This window comes from Rhinatrema bivittatum, chromosome 11 (assembly GCF_901001135.1).
Source record: "Rhinatrema bivittatum chromosome 11, aRhiBiv1.1, whole genome shotgun sequence".
In the NCBI taxonomy this organism is placed as follows: domain Eukaryota; kingdom Metazoa; phylum Chordata; class Amphibia; order Gymnophiona; family Rhinatrematidae; genus Rhinatrema; species Rhinatrema bivittatum.
In genome coordinates, this window is record NC_042625.1 from 83,571,975 (window position 1) to 83,591,812 (window position 19,838).

General features: G+C 43.0%; 1 protein-coding gene and 1 non-coding gene across 15 annotated transcripts in view; both read left to right on the forward strand.

The window, feature by feature from the left end:
• The window catches only part of PUM1 (pumilio RNA binding family member 1), a 193,194-nt gene that overhangs the window by 104,964 nt on the left and 68,392 nt on the right, over positions 1-19,838 (forward strand). For 8 of the 14 annotated variants that reach the window (XM_029619108.1, XM_029619107.1, XM_029619117.1 and 5 more), the window contains 3 exons: positions 8,432-8,545; positions 11,746-11,897; positions 19,394-19,532. In XM_029619108.1, coding sequence (XP_029474968.1) covers positions 8,432-8,545; positions 11,746-11,897; positions 19,394-19,532 — 405 coding nt within the window. The remainder of the gene's footprint in view (positions 1-8,431; positions 8,546-11,745; positions 11,898-19,393; positions 19,533-19,838) is intronic. The other 6 variants (XM_029619118.1, XM_029619109.1, XM_029619120.1 and 3 more) reach the window with 2 other exon arrangements.
• LOC115073574 lies at positions 10,794-10,880 on the forward strand. Its single transcript, XR_003852059.1, has one exon. It is a non-coding gene; the product is annotated as a small nucleolar RNA SNORD103/SNORD85 (small nucleolar RNA).

Sequence of the window (19,838 nt, forward strand, 5' to 3'; positions counted from 1 at the left end):
TCCTTGCTTTAGGAATATTAAGGTCTTTCCTGAAGCTGTAGGTCCCGCAGAATTCTGCTTAGCTCTAAAGGTTGCAGGGAGAAGGGAGAGTATGTAGTCACTTATTCTGAAAACATAACAGGTTGAACAACCGTCTGCTTTTATGCTTCCCGCATTTTTGTTTGCTTAATTTGTTAGTTGAAATCATTTTGGTTGCTGCACAATATAAATGTTTGTGTAAATGTAGTTCTGTGAAACCCTCTTAAAAGATGATATACACATCTGGATGGGGAAAATGTAAAGCCAAATGGAGTGGTTTTATAAATCAAAAGATGACACCCTCATAAGTGTGTCATATAAATAAATTGATATTGTCGATTGCATCAGTATCTTACTTACAAGGCCCATTTACAGATATAATTGAATAAGAGGGCTTCCAATGCAAAGTGATCAAAAGCTTTGGCAATGAGTGACGCCGACGCCATTATATATAATGTATTGAATTACATACCTCTTGCTGTTTTCTTCTGCCCTTTAAATTATCAGTAACGATTGGATTGCTGTCATCACAGGAAAAAGCCAAACACATTTAGAGTCTCAGAAGTCAGTTTTATTATAGGCTGTAGTTTAGCAGAGTTCCTGCCATCACTATAATGCACTACCACAATTGCAGCAGCACTGTAGTCCCGTACCATGAGACTCCCAAGTGTGCTTACACTGTGCTGCATTTTCCTCCAAACATAAGTATTTTCCATAGATTATTGCTAATGGTAACATTGATCCTTTCCATGCTCCAACCGAGAAACCTCCCAAGCTTAGAGTTCTAGAGCTGCTCTGTCAACAAGCAGCCATAAATTGGCCATTAGGCATGGGTGATGTCATCCAGCGGCACCGATATGGACCCATCTCTCAAAAGCTCAGTAGGTAGGTCTTTAGTGCAGGAGTTCCCACATTCTGCCTTTTTTTTTTTTTTTAATGATCTATTTATTGCTTTTACAAAATTATCATCAAGCAACAGCACTTGAATTGAAATACAGGCATCAGAACAACAACATAAAATAAAATTTACACTAATTAAACTCATTCCAGGAAATTTAAACTTCCAGTCCTGTCGTCTAAGCCCACAATATGGATCCAGGTTTGCACAATGTCAGGTATAATATATAATAATATATATAAACTAGGCAATTTTAGCTTTAGGAGGATGATAATATTAGAGAAATCTCTTCACAACAGAAGAGCACATTATGTGGTTCCTGGTGTAGAACTCAACACTGGTTTTCCCTTGGAGACAATTGTGTTAGCTGCAGTGGTTGAGTAAATATATATGTATTACCACTAAACTTTATTAAACATTTACATGGGAATTTCAGAATGAAGTACATCCCAAGTTGTAGTGCTTGAGATTTTAACTGTAAAAACTGTTTTCTGCGCTTTTGGGATTGTGGAGATAAATCTGGAAACATCTGAACCTTACAGCCCCAAAACTTCTTAGACCTATTTAAAAAATGTTTCCTAAATACCCAGTCTTTATCAGAGTCAAGCATAAATGTCACCAATAATGTTGAAGGTTTCGCTAAGTTGGTCTCCGAGACGTTAAGGCTTGATTCTTGAGCCAGTTGTAATTCCTGCATTTGAATATTTTCCTCAATTCTTAATCTGGAGGCTTTCTTCAACGGAGGAAGGTAGTACAATTTGGAAATTATTGGCAGTGTTGCCTCAGGTAAATTTAAAACCTCCATCAAATATCGCCTCCAGAGCTGCATTGGTGTTAGATTGGGAAGTTTAGGGGGAAGAGGAGCCCTCCGACGCTCCTGAACTGATGACATCACTCTCCCCCGGGGCGAGATCGCCGCCAGTTAACCCCGCCGCAAGGCTCCTGATGGAACGAGGAGACCCGGGGCTATCCGAAGTTGGTGGCCCAAAGGAATCTTCCACGAGGCATGACGTCCACCAGGAACAGCCTACTGCTCAAAATTACAACCAGGGAGCTGGCGAAACTTCCACCAGAGCGGCCTGGAGAGAACCACGCTGAGGTTTCCCCATTGCAATTTAAAGCCCTGGTAAGGCCTCATATCTTTTCCTTGGAGCTAATATGGGAAGCTATAAATGAGATGAATAAGAACATGGGAATACAAATTGAAGCTGTAATGAAGACTGAATGATACCAAAAGAAGTGTTGAAAAAATGGAATTGGAAAACTTGCAAATAAAAAGAGAAATGACAGAAGTTAAGGCTGATTTGGGGAAAGTTAATGACTTGCAATGTGGTTTGATAAAGGAGAACCAGGTTTTACAATCTAAGATGGAAAATCTGGAAAATATTTAAAGAAATAAGAACATCCATTGTATAAATTTTCCTAAACTTCCCACATTCTTCCTTGTGAGCCCCTCAGTCTTTCTTCATCAAGCTTATCACCCGTATCCTCTCAAACCTTTCTATCTCTTGAGGCATAGTGCCTTCTCGGTTTTTTTTTTGCCTTGTTAAAACTTTTCATCTTTCAGCAGCCTCTCCAACAGAACTTAAGTTCTAACAAAGAAAAAGAAAAGATTTCAAAGTAAAAACAAAAAACCAAAACATGGTAAGAGGGTTTAAGGCCTTGCATATGTGGATGCTGTATGTCTGTCATGGATACTCACTCTGTCTGTTAGCAGTGCTTCGGCGCGGACCACAATTCATTGCAACTGTGGCGCATGTCCCTCAGGGCATAGAAGTATTGTGCCAAGAAGCTGACAGAGGTTTGGAATTGCCTCGGTGCGAGGCTGAGCAGTGGAATCATACTTCGTTGCACAGTGGAATATCTTGGGTTCCCGATGCAAGGAGTTGAGTCAGGACATTTTCCCCCTCTCATCCCCACAACCATGGGAAGGCTCCCCCCTCTACTTTGCCCCTGGGCTCTAGATAACGTCATAGGTCAGGGGATGACATGATGCGAAACATATCTGCATCCAAGGAGATGCAGAGAAAGGTATTTAAGATGCAAGAGGGTCAGGGTCATCTCCGTCGAAGCTGAAAAGTTCGATAAACGTGCAAGGCCATATAGGAGCGAACCCCTCCTCAATGCCATGAAAGAGAGGATGTAGCCTCTGCGCAGGTACTAGCTACATTTTTGGTGTGGAATATCCCCATGTTGCCAAGTCACCTTTTCTATCCAGACCTGGGGCTGGCCAGGGCACCATCTACACACTTGGCGTGGCAAACCATGGTTTCATCTGTTGTGCAGGAACAGATTGCTTCAGCGCATAATTTCAAGAGTCCCACTGTGGGTGTCATGGCGTGGAAGGAATTACCTCTGCTGTCTATGGAGTGGCGTGTTATTGACACAGGTGGTGTGAAGCAAATTGGAGCCAGCTGCTATTGCAGCTGTGGTGTTAAGCTCTTCTTCATTCTTACAACCTACTCAAAGTGAGGACGAGCCCCTTTGGGTTTCTGAGGAAGATATCTCTTCTCAGAGGGCCCCAAAACCAGTGGGTGCCAAATTATCAGCTCTAGGGAACAATGTCTTTGCCTCTTTAACACCTGAAAACAGGAGAGTGGGGAAGTTAGAGCTTCTGCTGTCCAAGATGGAGGAATCTTTCTGCATAATGGCACTGTTCCCACATCAACTGGATGAATTTGCCATTCTTAATCCCTCCTGCCTCCCTGGAAGAGACTGAGGGGGCTCACAAAGAAGCACACGTGCACAGAAACTCCTGCCACATGCTCAGTAAAAACTTACTGAGCTCATAAGAGATGGGTCCATGTCAGTGCTTTCAAATGACGTCATGCATAACAGCTAATTCATCCCGTGGTCTATGGAGAATCCTGTTTACAAGTAACAATCTTGCTTTTCACACCTATCAGCCAGCAGCCATCTTTTCAAGAAGGCTGTTGGTTTATTTTCTTTCATGGCTCAATGGGGGGGTATCTCTTTCACTCCTTTTTAGTTTTACAATCTGTTTTTTCTCTTTCCTTTTTCTCTTCTTGAATTTGTGAAAATGCCATCATACAATGTCAATATCTAGAAAACGGGAAGAGAAAATAAATCATTGTGTGTAGCACCAAGCCCACTAAAAAGAGAGAGAAAGCCAAGGCAGTTTTTAAACTCAAAAGTTTAAGGAATAAAGCCAATAAGATAGCTGTTTAAGAGCATTATTATAATTGATTAAACCAGCGAAAAATAACTCAAGTTTTGTTATAAGCCAAGAGGCAGAAAATTTGTGAGGGAGCTGCTATTACATGCTTAACTGTCCTTCATAAATAAATTGGGTAAAAAAAAAAAAATTGCTTCCCCTGATCCGAGATTTAAACACTTACAGGGAAATTGTAAATAATAAGTCCATAAAACTTGCTGATGAAGTTCCAGAACTTCCTCCATGTCATCTGAGTGATTTTACTCTAAGAACAAAAGGTTTGCCATGCTGGATCAGAACAAGGTCCATTGAGCCCTGTCTCCTACAATGGCCAGTCTGGGTCACAAGTACCCAGCAGAACCCAAAAAAGATGTATTTCTTCTTTTTTTAGAGAGAGCACTGACTTTCCCTAGTCTACCTGACTGCTAATGCTTTAGGGACTTTTCCTGTAGGAACCTATCAGAACTTCTTTTAAACCCCATTCCCCGTACGTACCCAGATCAGTCCAGACTCCTGGGTTTTGCATCCCTTCCAGCAGATGGATTCAGAGAAAGTTTTACTGACACTGTACATAACCTAGTGTGCCGCCTGCAGTCTGCCAGTATTGACTGTATTTCTCTGTTTCCAGTAGCTGCAGGATGGTGCAAACCTGTAGTCTGGAGAGAGTAAAAAAAAACAAAAAACTGTAAGAGAAGCAAAGGCTAGAAGTGGATCCTCACAGGGAGTTGCCTGGTCCTGGTGGGGCCATCCTCTCTGATTTGAGATGGATGAGCAGGAGGTTGTGACCCTTACTTGTAGCTCGCTCCTAAATCCCAAGGGTTGGATATCTTGTGGTCCAGATCCCTCATCCCCCACGAGGCAGTCTTGCAACCTGCCAACAGATACACACTGCAGCCTGGAAGAGCAAGGAAGCAGCCTTTTTTTCTTTTAAGACTTCTAGGGCTAAGGGACTATGCATTTTATAAACTTGGTTTAGTAAAAAAAATCAATTTACATTGGCATTTTTTCTGGGAGAAGGCACATCAATAGCAGGAGCCCCAGCTAATGGATCCCTTGTGGTAGAAACTGATAGGTGGCAAAACTAGCAGAGGCAAAGGAGCAAATTTTCCCTTTGCAGTTTCCCATAATCTTTGCAGATAGTAACCTGGGGTTTGGCCTGCTCAGTTGAGCCATGTCTAGCAGAGCAAACTAAACAGCTGTCATCTTGGCCTTTTTCCTTTTCTTATAGGTTCTAAGTCAAACAAGACGTCTTTAGATTGTTAATGCGAGTTCAGTCAGGACTGTTGCTTAATTGCATCTTTTACAATTGTGCTCCATGTGAAAATCACTATGCTCCTGTTTCTCAGTGCATCAAGCATTCCCCATAGAAAGGATCCCATCTGAGATGGATTCAAAGTCATCAGTGACTTGAGCTTCTTCATCAGATGATATTTATGGATGTACATTAGTCACATCCATTTCGGCAGGTACACACATACCTCACCAACATTTTAGTATTTTATTTTAATTTAAATTTATTTATAGACCACACCCTCCAAAGTTTGGGGCAGTTTAGAAAAGATACATTCATTCGCATCAAGAAGATTAAAACAAGATGAAGTAAGAAAAAATAAAAGCATAAATTAGTTCTAACATAGTAAAAATATCAATATAAAATAGCATGCATGAAATGAAGAGAGTGCCTATATTTTTATTAATGCGTTATGCATATACTCTGTTTTCCTGCATGTACTAGAAAGTTGGCAAGGTATGTGCGTTCCTGCTGAAACATGGAACGAATACACATCCCTAATGATATTTAATATATCTCAGAACTTGGCCCTGTAGTTTGTGAGTAATTCAGCTTCTAGTTAGCGCAGTAGTGTATTAGTGACTCCAATGTTTTGTACAGTTTTGAATGTGCTCCAGAGCCTGCACATTTATGCCTTGAAATCACTTTGGTACCTTGAGAGTACTAGCATTTCCATTCCTTGAGCTGGCACGTGTAGCAATAACTTTAGGGATGCATGAGTGCTCGGAAGCTGCTAGGTGCCCTTGAGTTTCACGTTCCCTGAGGGTACCTCTGCAGTTTACAGCAGTGGCATCTTGTGAGTAATTCTAGGCACTGAAATAGCTTTGTTGCAACAACACTACGTGTTGTTTCATTGCCTTGAAGCTCTGTGATATTTAGTGTGACTACTTCACCAGTGCTTTACTCAGTGCCCTGTATTTTTGTGGTCTTTAATGTCTGCGTAGTACTTTGCATCTCATGACTTTTCTCTGCATGGAGGGCCCGGGCAAAGCACACTTCAAGGATGCTTCAGTGCCATGAGAGCGCTTTGATGCCTAGAGAATGCTCAGATATCTCATAGGTAACTTTGGTGTCCTGTGAGAACATTGGTGTGTGGACAGGCAGACTAGATAGGCCATGTGGTCTTTTTTTCTGCTGTAATGTTTCTGTATCTCTTAGGTGCTTCACTAATTTGAGAGCACCTAGAAATATTTTGGGAGCTTCTTTGCTCCTGTGTTATATCTCATCCTTTGGTGCTGCCAGTTTCAGAGCAGCAACAGCCCAAGAGTGCTGATACCTGGAAATGCTTTTGAGCATTAACAGCTGAAGTGTATTCACACTTTAGGATTTCTAAGACCTCTCATGAATGCTGATCATGAGCCCAGTTTGAAGTGTGTTGTAGGATCTCTACTAGTTTATGCTCGGGAATATGGCTTTTTTTTTTTATAGTGCCTTCTGGGTTTATAGTGTGTTTTTGCAAGCCATTTGAGACCTTTCAGATACCTTTTAAGTTTTATTTCCTTCAATATGAAGTTGGGAGAAGGAATGGTTGTATTTGTCCTCAGAACAATCTTTTCTTGGTGTCACTAAACCTCTCCTTCGTCCATGGAAAGTTATGCCCTTACATTTTCTTTGCTTGCCCTTAACCAGATAGAATAGGAGCTGGGTTTTTTTTGTTGTTTTTTTGTTGTTTTTTTTTAAAGCAAATGGATTCTAGTTGCTTAATAGATTTGGCTCTTCTAAAACTCTAAGCTTGGGAAACCCCTCAGGGGTGACATAGACCAGTTTATTACACTACCCCATCCATGTGAATCCTTGAAAGAATTTACTTTTGGAAAACAGTTATTACCTTCAATTAACTGGGCCTTTCCTGTAGGGCTACTGATTATGGTGAATTCAACTGGTAAAGTTAAGCAAACGAAAATTGGAAGCCATGCAGACGGCGCAATGATGACAGGATTAGTATAAAGAAAATAAAATGGGATTAATTGCTGCCAACTGATAGTGGGCTAGGGCCTCTCCTTCAGAAAAATAAATCTACCTGTGGCAACATGGTGAAAATCAGGATGTGGCTAGAATTTTGTCTTTTCTACTATATAAGCTTATTCCTAGCCCAACAAAAGTCTAGATGATTTGTGAAATTTGCTTGTGGTGGTAAGATTTTAAACTTTCAGTGGCAGTCCTGGGTTTATGTCCCACGGGAAGGATCTGGCATGACGGGTGAATTTTGGATTATTGTTGCAGATCTGGCAGAGAGGAGACAAGGATGCTTAAGGGTGCTTTGTTATACAGATACATTAGAAATTTAATTGGCTCTAATTGGTTGAAGGTTATCTTGTGGAAATGATACTTGTGTGTTGCAGGTGAGATCTAGAGGTTACACAGCAGTCACAGATTTCAAGTATCTTTTTGTTGCTTTTCTTTCACAAAGCCACTGTTAGCAAGCTTGTAGGCACTTAAGGTTGGCCATGGGAGTACACGGTCACAAAGCATTTATTTTACCAAGTGCTGCTTAATATTAAAGGTGTAAAACAGAGACAGCTGCTTATTACTACTGTAAGGAAACCACAGAGTGCAGAGTACTGACCCCAATTGTTGATACTAGGGGAGAGACAAATTCTAGAGAAAGTCTTTACGGGCCAGTTTAAAAATACCCTCTTGTAGCAGGATTTGTTTTCTTAAGAAGGGACACGGTAAGACTTGAGACTGACTTGGAAGAGCAGAATGAATCACTTTCAGAGAACATCTTGTACGCATATTGTATTTAGAACAGGACACACTTTTGAAATGCAAGGGGTTTCAACCAAGCAAGCCATGTCTTTAGTTCAGAGTATTCACCTGCTTTATACTGTCTTAAAAAGAGTTAAAGTATTTAATAAGTTATTGGAGTCCTTGTAAACAATTTATCGACTGTGGTGAATTGGATGTGAATTCATAGTCTGTTTTCTTTTAAATCAATCCATTTTCCTTCTTGATCCTTGATGCATCTCCGTACAGGAAGGAGTTTCTGTAATATGGAGGTATTCTGGTTAGGGCTACAGTTCTATCGAAGTTTGTTTTTTACTGACAGGTATGTTTTCAGCAGGTTTAGCTCCTGCCGCGTTTGTCCCCAATCCATACATCATCAGCGCTCCTCCAGGAACAGATCCGTATGCAGCAGGACTAGCAGCCGCAGCTACATTAGGTGAGGTGCTTTAACCAACTATCTGTGCTTTAAAAAAAAACCAAAACTCTGTGAATCTGTTTCTAATGAAGTATGCTAGATTGGCATTATTGGAAGAGAGAGTCCATTCGTTTATGCACAGAGCATGCCCTTCCAGTCTGCCTGAACTCTGCCTGGAGTGGGGACAGAGTTGAATGTCCATTACTCTTGAGTGCCAGTTGTGATGGCATTGTAAGTGATAAGGATCCCTGGTAACAAGACCGTGGTTAGGAACTTCCTTTACGCAGGTTGATTTTAAGATTGCAGTCTGTTTTGATAAAACCAATGGTTCCTCCTAGGTACAAGACAATAGATTTTCCACAAGTAGGATTATGGCCCTTACAAGTTTGGAGAAGTCACTAGGACCCATTTTTCCCTAAAATGTTCTTGGTTTATTCAGTTTAGCAGATATCTTTATCTAGGAGAAAATAGATGATGGACCCATAGTGTCCATCTTTCGCTTTTCATAATTTCCAAGATTACTAAATGGAAGTGACTTCTGATTGGTGGCCTGGGAGGGGAGAATGCCTGTTAGGCATTTTCTTGGTTCCTTAGTGAGAGGGATGTCTTTCTAGAACAGGACCATTTTTAAAAGACAGACCTTGGTTTTTCACCTTCCCTGTTAGTAGCAGGCAGACTTCCGTTTTATGCCGCTACAGTTGTAATTAATACTCCAGTGGCTCAGATTTGAAAAAGCAGTGTAAAGGTGAAAGACTCTGGAACCTTTGGTGCTTTATCTGAGACTTCTAGTCTCAGAAGAGAGATGTTGTCTATCCCTCTCTTGATCCCATAAGCCGTTCAGTCCTAGAGGTGAAAAGCTCTGTACTCGAGCGTCTGTTTTTAAGATGTAGTGGTCAGATTCCTAGCCATGGATTTAAGACTTCCGCACCGTGTGACTGTGGACATGTTTTTTTTATACTGTTTCCCTGTACGTACCAGGATCAGTCCAGGACACCTGGGTTGTGACTCCGCACCAGGAGATGGAGACAGATTTTTATACTGTTTGTGCCTGATTTCACCCAGCTGCACTTGGGTACTAATGCAGTTCTGTTCTTCTTGCCATTGGAACAGTATTTTGCACTTTGCAAGTGTTTATTTCTCTGGAAAGACCTTCTATTTCTGCCTTTTTGGTCTGTGAGTTTTTAACCTGCTGTGATATAAAAGCCTTCATGTGGGTGAAAGATATGGTAAAAGAGGAATGTGTGTGTAAAGCCAAGTGTCAACAAGCCAGCAAGGGACAAAGATTAACAATCGGGGCCGCATTTGGAATGTGGTCTTCAGTTTTGGGCACGTGTGTATCCAAGTACTAGAAAAAGTACATTAAACCATGCACTAGGTAGAAATGGAAGACTGTGTCCAAGTTGGAGTTTTATCCTTAAAAAATGTGATTGACTAGGGATTTCTGCTTAGGGATTTAACATGGAATATAATGGACCAGTAAAACAAGGAGAAGACTATTTTGAAGCTTAGATAAAATAGGTTTTGCCACCTCCAGAGAAACTGGTCTTTTTTTGTTGTTAGTGGGGAAATTTATGGAAGACGTCAGTAAAACTGTCGTCAAACAAAATAGGACAGATTTATAAAGGAAAAACTGAGTACAAAGATGTAATTAGACTTACAAAAAGTATTGTTGACCACTACAGCATTGGCTACAAGTACAGTATTTTCTTGGGGAGCTTTTGCCTTCCTTTGGCTTAACTGTGTACTGATGGCTGTGGGACAGGGTTGGCACTGGACCTCTGGTCTTTCACCCTTACAGACTGTAATTGTATGTGCTTTAATCTGCTCTCTGTTCCTGTAGATAAGCAACTATTTTGTATCCTTTTAGTTTTTATTACACAGCTTATCTTGTTATATTGGTTAATTCTGCTTTCACATGTATGATATGATGTCTTCTATGAATTTTGTAATTCCCTGTTGAAGGAGCATTAACACTCAAACACTAATCTAGAAATGTATTAAGTTAGTCTGATAGAAAAGTATTGTCTATCTCTTTGTTTTGTTGACTTTTATTTCTTTCTAGTTCCCTAGCAAAGGATTGTAAATTAGTAGTAGTTTAAAATTCTATTAGTCCTAGGGTTGTTGTGTCCATTGGGGTGAGGGGTATTACCATCTCGTCAGATGTCTGGGCCAGGACGTGTCTTGAAGAACCTTGGGGTTGTCGCAGGATGTGTCAGGGGGCATTAGTCAAAGCCAGGCGGATAAACCCACTCCTGCAGGTCTCCAGCAGTCTGGCGATGATGACACACTTGCCCTCACTGAGAACACACTGTTCGCTAATGAGAACTACTTATGTACTCAGAACGGCTGAGCCAGACTTGGAGAACACGTTAGCGGTGCTGTTATTCAGAACTGTAAATGTGCTGAGACTCGGGCAGCTTCGGTTGTATTTTTCTTTGCAGAATTGTAATTTAATGTCTAAAATGGGCAGACACATTTAGGGTTTTAATTAAAAAGGCTTTTAAAATTTTCCACAACTTAGTTTTAGATGGTAGGAAGAATTACTGTGTTTAAAAAAAAAATAAATTGTTTTGTACATAAAAATTAGTCATATTGGGGGTAACTTTGTTTCACTGCACATAAATTAACCAGCAAATGTGCACATAAGTTATACCCGTTATCAAAGTAGACAAAGCTTTGAAACTGGAACACATCTCCCCTGTATGCATAAAAGTATGCACATAGTTTGTTTGTGCCCGTGATTTTACGCATGTTTCATTTGTGTACCTTTCTAAAGGACCATTTCTGTGAGTAAAGCACTACTTTAGCCCACAGAAATCCCTTCGAAAACTACTCTCCTTTAAGTTTCTGGTCATGAACTGTACATCAAGAATCGACCTTGCACTATTTGCTTTTGGCCCTTGGCTGTCAAAGACCAAATTTTAATGTTTCGGTGTTTGCTGTGATATCTGTATTGTGTGTTTAGCTTATTCAAATTAAGGATGGGGTAATATTGATCTCTTAAATGGATATTGAAGGCTTAAGTCTTTCTGTGTCCACAAGGTGTCACTATTACACTACTAGTATCAGAATATTCCATTTTTTTTGTAAATGATTTCCCATGCAAAGACACAGTAGGACCCAACTGCAGAATAAACATTGCTAGAAAGCCTTCCAGCCACTTCTACTTTGCCTACCTCCTTCCAAAACCTAACAAATGTTTTGTATCTGTGTATGCTTAGGGCCCGCAGTGGTTCCTCATCAGTACTATGGTGTTACACCATGGGGGGTCTACCCAGCTAATCTGTTCCAGCAGCAAGCCGCAGCTGCTGCTGCTGCCAGCAACTCTGCAAACCAACAGAATAATCCACCAAATCAGCAAGGACAGCAGCAGGTAATGCAGGTTGCATTCAGTTGCCCGCTCAATGTGGTGTGTTTAAAGAAGTGCCAGCATTATAAGTAAACTTAATGTATGTTCTTGTCTTCAGTCAGCATAGAAGCTCTGCTGATGTGCAGTAATGCTGTTCTTGAGAGCATTAATAAGATTCCTACAATAGGAGCTAGTTTTACCATAGATGGAGTATTGTGAGACATGTTTAAATGTCCACAGGTGCAAATAGAGTAAAACCTGGAGTTTCATTTCCTTTCGCTGGCCTAAGATGTGCTGTTGCTTTCTGCCTTTAAAGAGGGGGATCCCCTCTCCTGCCAGTTTTAAGGGGCAACTCCTGTGCTTTTATATACCAGCAACATTTTATCAGTATTATGAAACTAGCATCCTTGCCCTCCCTGAAAAAGCAGGATGGCCATCCTCACATATGGGCGACATCATCAGATGGAGCCCAGCGCAGCATTTTGATATGTGAGCTTCCAGAAGCTCCACTGCACATACGCAAACCTAGCCACTCCCTTGCTTCTCACGCAGGGTGTCTCTTAGTCTCGTCTCGTCTGTGGAAGCAGTGGGTAATAGTTCATCTCACTTTTTCATTCTTATGAAATAATGTATGCTAAACAGATCTGCATTCTGAAACTAGCATTTTCACGTAGATAAGCAGCTGAATTAGCCATGCTGTATGGGTACATCCTCCGTGCCACTAGGTGGAGGAGCTCTCAAAGTCTAGTAAAATCTTCTTAGCTCTTAGCTTCTTAACTCCCTACTGCAATCAGCAGTGAGTTGTTGGTTGTTAAGAAAAAGCCTATAGGCTGTCTTTAATCTCGGCAGCCCCAGGGTCTGCCGCCTTGTGTTTTTAACTACTTCCAGTCAGAATGTTGGCGGGGGGAAGGACAGGAGAAAAGCTAGGGCACTCGTGTTATATCTTAGTGCATACCTGCAGGGATCGGTATGCAACTTTTCCTGTCCTTTCGCCAAGTTCTGGCTAGTACTGCCTTTAGCTTTTCATATTTCATTGGGTTGACCAAAGTGCCTTCCTGCTCACCTGAGCTATCCTATTAACTGGATGACTAGGCCTACTCTTGACAGGGTGAGTATGGGTGAGCTTCAATATTAGCTTAATATCCTACTTGGGAGTTTTTGGGCTAGCAATCCCGTTTGGGGATTGCTTTGCATCCTCTCACATTCTTGATGTCTGTCCTGGGTGGTCAGATCTGTGTGGTACGTTGACAAGTAAGGTCGGCCATAGACTTATCTGCTGTTGCCTCTTCTTCTCCCAAGTGTTGCTTGGGTTTTTTTGTCCGTTGTGCCTATTGGCCAATCATTGGGTTCGCTTCTGCAAAGGCATTCTGTCCTTCAGTTGTTAGTGGCCCACAGTTTCTTTCTGGGGGGCTTTCTGATCCCAGTGGGGGTTTTTTCGGGTGTCTTGTGACACCGAAAGAAACTGAGTGGTTTTCATCCAAGAGTTCTCCTCTTGGTTGATTCTGTAGATCTTTTTCTAGGTGGGAACTAGACCTACCTTACAGTCAGTTTGCTGATCCAAACCCTGGCTGTAATAGTCCCGTGAGGAAAACTATGCTTCTCACTGAACTTGGCATTGCGCCCCTGCTACGCATTGGATTATTTGTCTCATTCTGTTCTCTCGTTTTCTTTTGTAGAATCCAACTCTTTTCCTGCCTAGACCCATTTTTGGGTCAGCTGCCTCACAGGCAAATGGGAGAAAGGTGATGCTTTCAGCCCCTTGGCTTTGACCTGCTCAGGCCGCATTTAGCTGGTGATTCACCCATGTTTGAGGACTACCATCCTGCTTGTTCTTGGAGAAAGCAGAGTTGCTTACCTGTAACAGATGTTCTCCAAGGACAGCAGGATGTTAGTCCTCACGAAACCCACCCATTTCCCCTGGGAGGTTTCCATTTATTAGCTATATCATGGACTGAGGGACTCTGCCTAGGGAGCAGGGTGATAAATACAGCTGCACATGCTCAGTAGGGCATGTTTGAAAGTTCTAGAATCTGAGATTGAAGTTTCGTGCCGAGCTCCATCCAATGATGTCACCCATGTGTGAGGATTAATATCCTTCTGTCCTTGGAGAACACCTGTTACAGGTAAGCAACTATGTTTTGTTTTTTGTTATATTCATATATATTTGTACATGTGTGAGAGACGTGTGTTCACACACGCATACTGCAGGACTGCTACAGTATTTGTAATTTTGCATGCCCTTGGAAGCAGGAACCTCACTGAATGCCTAGGCACCTTCATTAGGAACATGATAAATATGAAGTAGCAGATAGAATGAGAATTTTTTTTTGTAATAGTTTATTCAGAGAACATATACAACTTCCATGTGTTACACAACATATTAGCAAAAAAGTTTTGAAATATAGTAAAACCTGTACAGCAAATACATATGAAATGCAAAATTTCCTAGCGTGTAGCCAGATGGACTCAGGACCAATGGGTTATATGCTCCCCTGCTAGCAGATGGAGACGGAGTCAGGTTTTAAAGCTGACCTTAGATACACCCTTGCAGTGATCTCAACCCTTCAGTATTTCTCCGTCTCCTAGTAGATGTGCACATGCTTTATTGGGATTGCTGTACCATTTTTAGAAGAAGAAAATTCTACTTTTAAATTGGAGAAAGATTGTGTCCAGCTCTCCTGCGGTGACTCCTAAAGGTCCCTTCCCCAGTTGAAAATTCCTGAAGTGATTTCCAAGATCCCTCAGAGTTGTGCCTTGGTTTGGTAGCCGATTCCTGGTGTGGACTTTGCTGCTGAAGGACAGTAGGTGCAGGAAGCCAAGCACGGGGGTTACAGCCAAAGCCCTTTCCCCTGCAACCAGAGACCCTCAGTACTCAGCCGGTAAGCGCTGAGACCAGGTAAGTAAAAAAGAAAAAAAAAAAAAGAGGATTTCATCTGAAGCAGGGACGTTGGAGGGGTTTTGGTAAGACTTCCTCAGGTCTCCTTGCTTGGCTCATCGTACCAGTGTAATTCCCGATCCCGTTGGAGTAAGGGGAAGTAGGCTTCTGAGCAGGTTACATACACGACCTCTAAGGCAAACCTCACAAAGATGCCCTTTAAGGGATCACTCCTCTTCAGAAGCGAATTGGAAAAGCTGGCCAGTAAGTGGGGTAAATCTCCAGTACCCCAGCTACTGGAAGATAAAAGAAAGCGCCCCTCACTTATGAGGGGTTGATCCAGGGGCTCACAACACTTTCAGCCCTACAGAAACTCGACATTTCAGAGGTCTCGGTCCTCGGAGAGGGCTCAGACCTTTAGGAGTCAACAGCCCAAGAGAGGGGCTGGTTCAGGTTTGGCCCGACCCATCCATGGAACGAGGCGATAGTCAACTATCCCTCTTCTACCAGCGGTGGGTCGCGATCACATCAGTCAAATGGGAACTGGATGTCAAACAAGGATACACACTGGCGTTTCGCAGCACTCCTCGGGACATGTTCATGATGTCTCCTTGCCACTCCCAGCAAAAGAAGCAGGCAGTGGAGTCTACTTTGATAAGGCTCCTCAAAATGAGGGCTATAAGTCCAGTACCTGCGCCCCAGGAATTATTCCATCTATTTATTCCATCTATTCATTCCATCTATTCCATCGTACCCAAGAAGGAGGTGTCCTTTTGCCCCATCCTGGACCTCAAGAGTATCAACAGACACCTACGAGTAATTCATTCCTGTGTGGAAACTCTGCACTCTATGATAATGACCGTTCAACTGGGAGAGTTCTTAACCTCCCTGGACCTTTCCGAGGCCTACCTTAATATTCTAATCTAGCAAGAACATCAGTGTTTCCTATGCTTTGTGGTACTGGTCCGCCATTATCAGTTTCGGGCACTGCCCTTTGACCTGGCCATCGCCCCCGGAACATTTTCCAAGATTATGGTGGTCGTAGTGGTTACACTGAGGAAAGAGGGAATCCTGGTGCCACCCGTACTTGGATGACTGGTTGATCCAGGCAAAGACATTGGAAGAGAGTCTCCGGGTGACCAGCAGGGTGACGTCCCTGCTTCAGGAGCTTGGTTGGGTCATAAACATGGACAAAAGCAGTCTCATGCCCTCCCAATCTTTGGAATATCTGGGAGTCCGGTTTGATACCAAGCAGAGCAGGGTCTTCCTTCCCACCCTTGCGGATAAGGAAGTTGATATCCCAAGTGCCTCAGTTGATGAATGCAATATATACCCCAAGGTGTGGAACTATCTTCAGGTCCTCTGTTTGATGGCATCAACCCTGGAGGTAGTACCATGGGTGAGAGGAAACATGCGCAACCACTTCAACGCTCCATGCTGTCACATTGGAATCCAGTGTCTCAAAACTATTTGATTCCATCTACCGATAGAAGTATGTTCTTGTCTCAGTGGCGACTACAGGAATCTCACCTGGGCAAGGGTGTAAGCCTGTTCCTGCCGAACTGGCTGGTCCTCACGACAGATGTGAGCCTTCAGAATTGGGGAGCTCACAATCAGGAACTGATGACCCAGGGGCATTGGACAAGAAAGAGGCGCTCTGGAACATAAACCACCTGGAAGCCCAGGCAATCAGATTGGCGTGTCTACAGTTCAGCCACATACTCCATGGTCAGGTGGTCCACGTAATGTCGGACAAAACAACAACGGCAACCTACAACAACTGTCATTGGAGATAGATCTCTTTATGGAATGGGTAGAATTTCCTAGCGTGTAGCCAGATGGTCTCAGGACCAATGGGTTATGTGCTCCCCTCAGAGGTGTGCCTGGATCTGGTAGCCAGTTCCTGGCGTGGGAATTTTCAGTTGTTTCTGGAGATTGATGCCCTGGTTCAGACCTGGCCAGAAGAGGACTTACTATATGCCTTCCATCCGTGACCCCTGCTGGGCAGGGTCATTCGCAGGATCGAGCCCCAGAGGGGATTAGTCCTACTAGTAGCTCCGGATTGGCCCAGGTGTCCGTAGTATGCAGACGTGCGGAGACTCCTCGTGGAGACCCCCCTGTGCCTCCCACCACACAGAGACCTGCTCCAGCACGGTCCGGTCCTTCATGAGGATCCAACTCGATTCTGTCATATGGTTTGGCCCTTGAAAGGGCTCGTCTGATGAAGCGTGGATATTCGGCAGTAATTACCACCTTGCTTTGTGTCCGGAAGTTCTCTATGTCCTTAGCATATGTGCAGGTCTGGAGAGTATTTGAGGCCTGATGCGAGTTATGTGGTCTTGCCCCGCGGACGGTCAAAATCCCACTGGTTCTGGAATCTTTACAGGACTGCTTGAATAAAGGGTTGGCTCTTAACTCCTTGACGGTCCAGGTAGCAGCTCTCTCTTGTTTCAGGGACAAGGTGAACGGAACCCGCCTGTCAGCGCATCCAGACATGACCCATTTTCTGAAAGGGGCCGGTTCCGTTGTGGAATCTTAATCTAGTTTTGGAGTTTTTGGCAGGGTCCTCCTTTCGGCCACTGCACAGTCTTTCCTTGTGCTTATTAATCCTGAAAACGTTGTTCCTAGTGCCGATATGCTCAGCTCGTTGCAACTCTGAATTACAGGCATTGTGTCTGGAACCATTCCTCTGGATCACTCCAGGAGCGTTACAACTTCGTACCATTCCATCCTTCTTGCCTAATGTAGTCTGAGTTTCATTTGAATCAATCCATTTCGTTTCCATCGCTAGATAGGCACAAGGACACAGAAGAATACCGCCGCCTCCGCCATTTAAATGTCAGTAGGTTTTTGGTACGGTATAGAACTGGTGCGCAAGATGGACCACTTGTTTGTTCTTCACGGTGGAAGGAGACAGGGCAAACCAGCTTCGCAGGCTACTATAGCTCGCTGGATCAAGGAGGTGGTCACGGGAGCCTATGTAGAGGCAGGAAAGCCATTACCCTTTCAGGTTAAAGCTCATTCCACTAGGGCTCAGGCAGTATCCTGGGCAGAAGCTAGACTGCTGTCTACCGACATCTGCCGAGTGGCAATGTGGTCTTCCTTACACACCTTCTCCAGGTTCTATTGCCTGGTGGACGTTCAGGCCCGAGGGGATGCAGCCTTTGCAAGGGCAGTGCTAACCAGAAGGAGGGCAGCCTTCCACCCCAATTGGGAGTAGCTTTTGTACATCCCATTGGTCCTGAGTCCATCTGGCTACACGCTAGAAAATGGAGAAATTACTTACCTGATAATTTTGTTTTCCTTAGTGTAGACAGATGGACTCAGCATCCCACCCATGGCTGCCCAAGAACGGTGCCAAGGAATCATCCGTGAAATGAATATCAATTCCAAGAGGTTACGGGTAAGCAATCGCTCAATCCCTAGATCAGGGCATCTGTCATCTTGCTGGAATTCAGCGTTTGGTTGAGTACAGTTACGGTTATCCGTTTTTAATCAAGTTTTTCGATAGTATGTCCACAGTGGCTTTTGAAGAGAATGCAGAAGGGCTGAGGTCACTGCAGGGGGGTGTATCTAATGTGACGTCAGCTTTGAAACATGACTCCGTCTCCATCTGCTGGCAGGGGAGCATATAACCCATTGGTCTTGAGTCCATCTGTCTACACTAAGGAAAACGAAATTATTAGGTAAGTAATTTCTCCATTTAAAGAGCAAGGCCTTCATCTGTTTTTTAAAAATCTTTATATCATTAATAGCTCAAATTGATGCAGGACCAATGACTTTAAACCATACAACTTATGTGTTGGAAATGCACTTGTAGCCATCTGTGATAAAAAAAAAATTGCTAGATGTTGATTTTTGAAGTACTAGGATGAAAGATTGTATATAGATCCAAATTGTGGCATTTAGCAGCACAAAAGCCATAGTACTGTTTTCTGTTCTGTAAAGTCAGTAAGATGTCCTACCACAGTTGTCAAAGCAAGGTAGCATATTGGAGGGCAATAATAATTTTTATACTGATTTACTTCTTATGAGGACAGTAATCAAAGGAATTTCTGTGGGTGAAATGACATTTTACCCAGAGGAATGGGTTCTTCGATTATTATGCACTCTGTATGTTCAACAACACGTGTACTTTTGTCTGCATACTGTGGGGGCAGGAGGGTAGAGAATGGAGCGGCTTGTGTAGCTTTGATTATACAAAACTATGTGTGGTTTTCTGTCGAAAAATTACATGCAGAAAAAGGAGGAACAAATTCTGCACATAACATTTCCTCGGGCAATAATCAAAATAAAACTCCTATTGTAGTTTTTGCTTTGATTATTATTGTTAAAGTACCCGCAGAGTTTGCACCAACATGCCCAGTTTTGATTATGTGCCCCTTCCCTGTACGTACCCAGAGCAGTCCAGACTCCTGGTTTTTGCCTCCCTGCCAGCAGATGGCGATAAAGTTTCACTGCCACTGCCACTTAACATGAGGTGCCATCTGCAGTCTAGAGAGAAAGGAAAAAAAAGATTAAAAGGCAGAATTTCTGGATTGCTAACATAGTTTAATGTCTTGTATTTGTGGTTTTGTCATACTGTGGATTTATAAAGTAAATGGGATAATCTGCGTCCCGTATATTCTTTCTGTTTCTGGCTTAGGTTCTCCGTGCAGGAGCCAACCAGCGTCCATTGACTCCAAATCAAAGCCAGCAAGGACAGCAAACTGACCCTCTGGTGGCGGCAGCAGCAGTGAATTCGGCTCTTGCTTTTGGGCAGGGGCTAGCTGCAGGAATGCCGGGTATGGATTTATAATTAATTTCAGACCTGACCGAGAGGGCAGGTTTAGTATGTGTGGAATTAGCCAAGGGCAGACACAATTCAATATGCCTCCTTGCTTTGTCTGTCGGATGCTGCTAGTTGCTGATTAGGAGTGGTGTCCAGACTGACAGCGATAGCAACCTTGCCCTTGCTGTGAATCTTGATCAGTAACCAGAACTTTTTGGCATATGCTTTTGTGAGGTGTTGGTCCCAACTGCAAGCATCTATGAGTATGCTGTACACAGTCCAGCAGAAGATTGATGCACAATCTTTATATGTCGTCAGG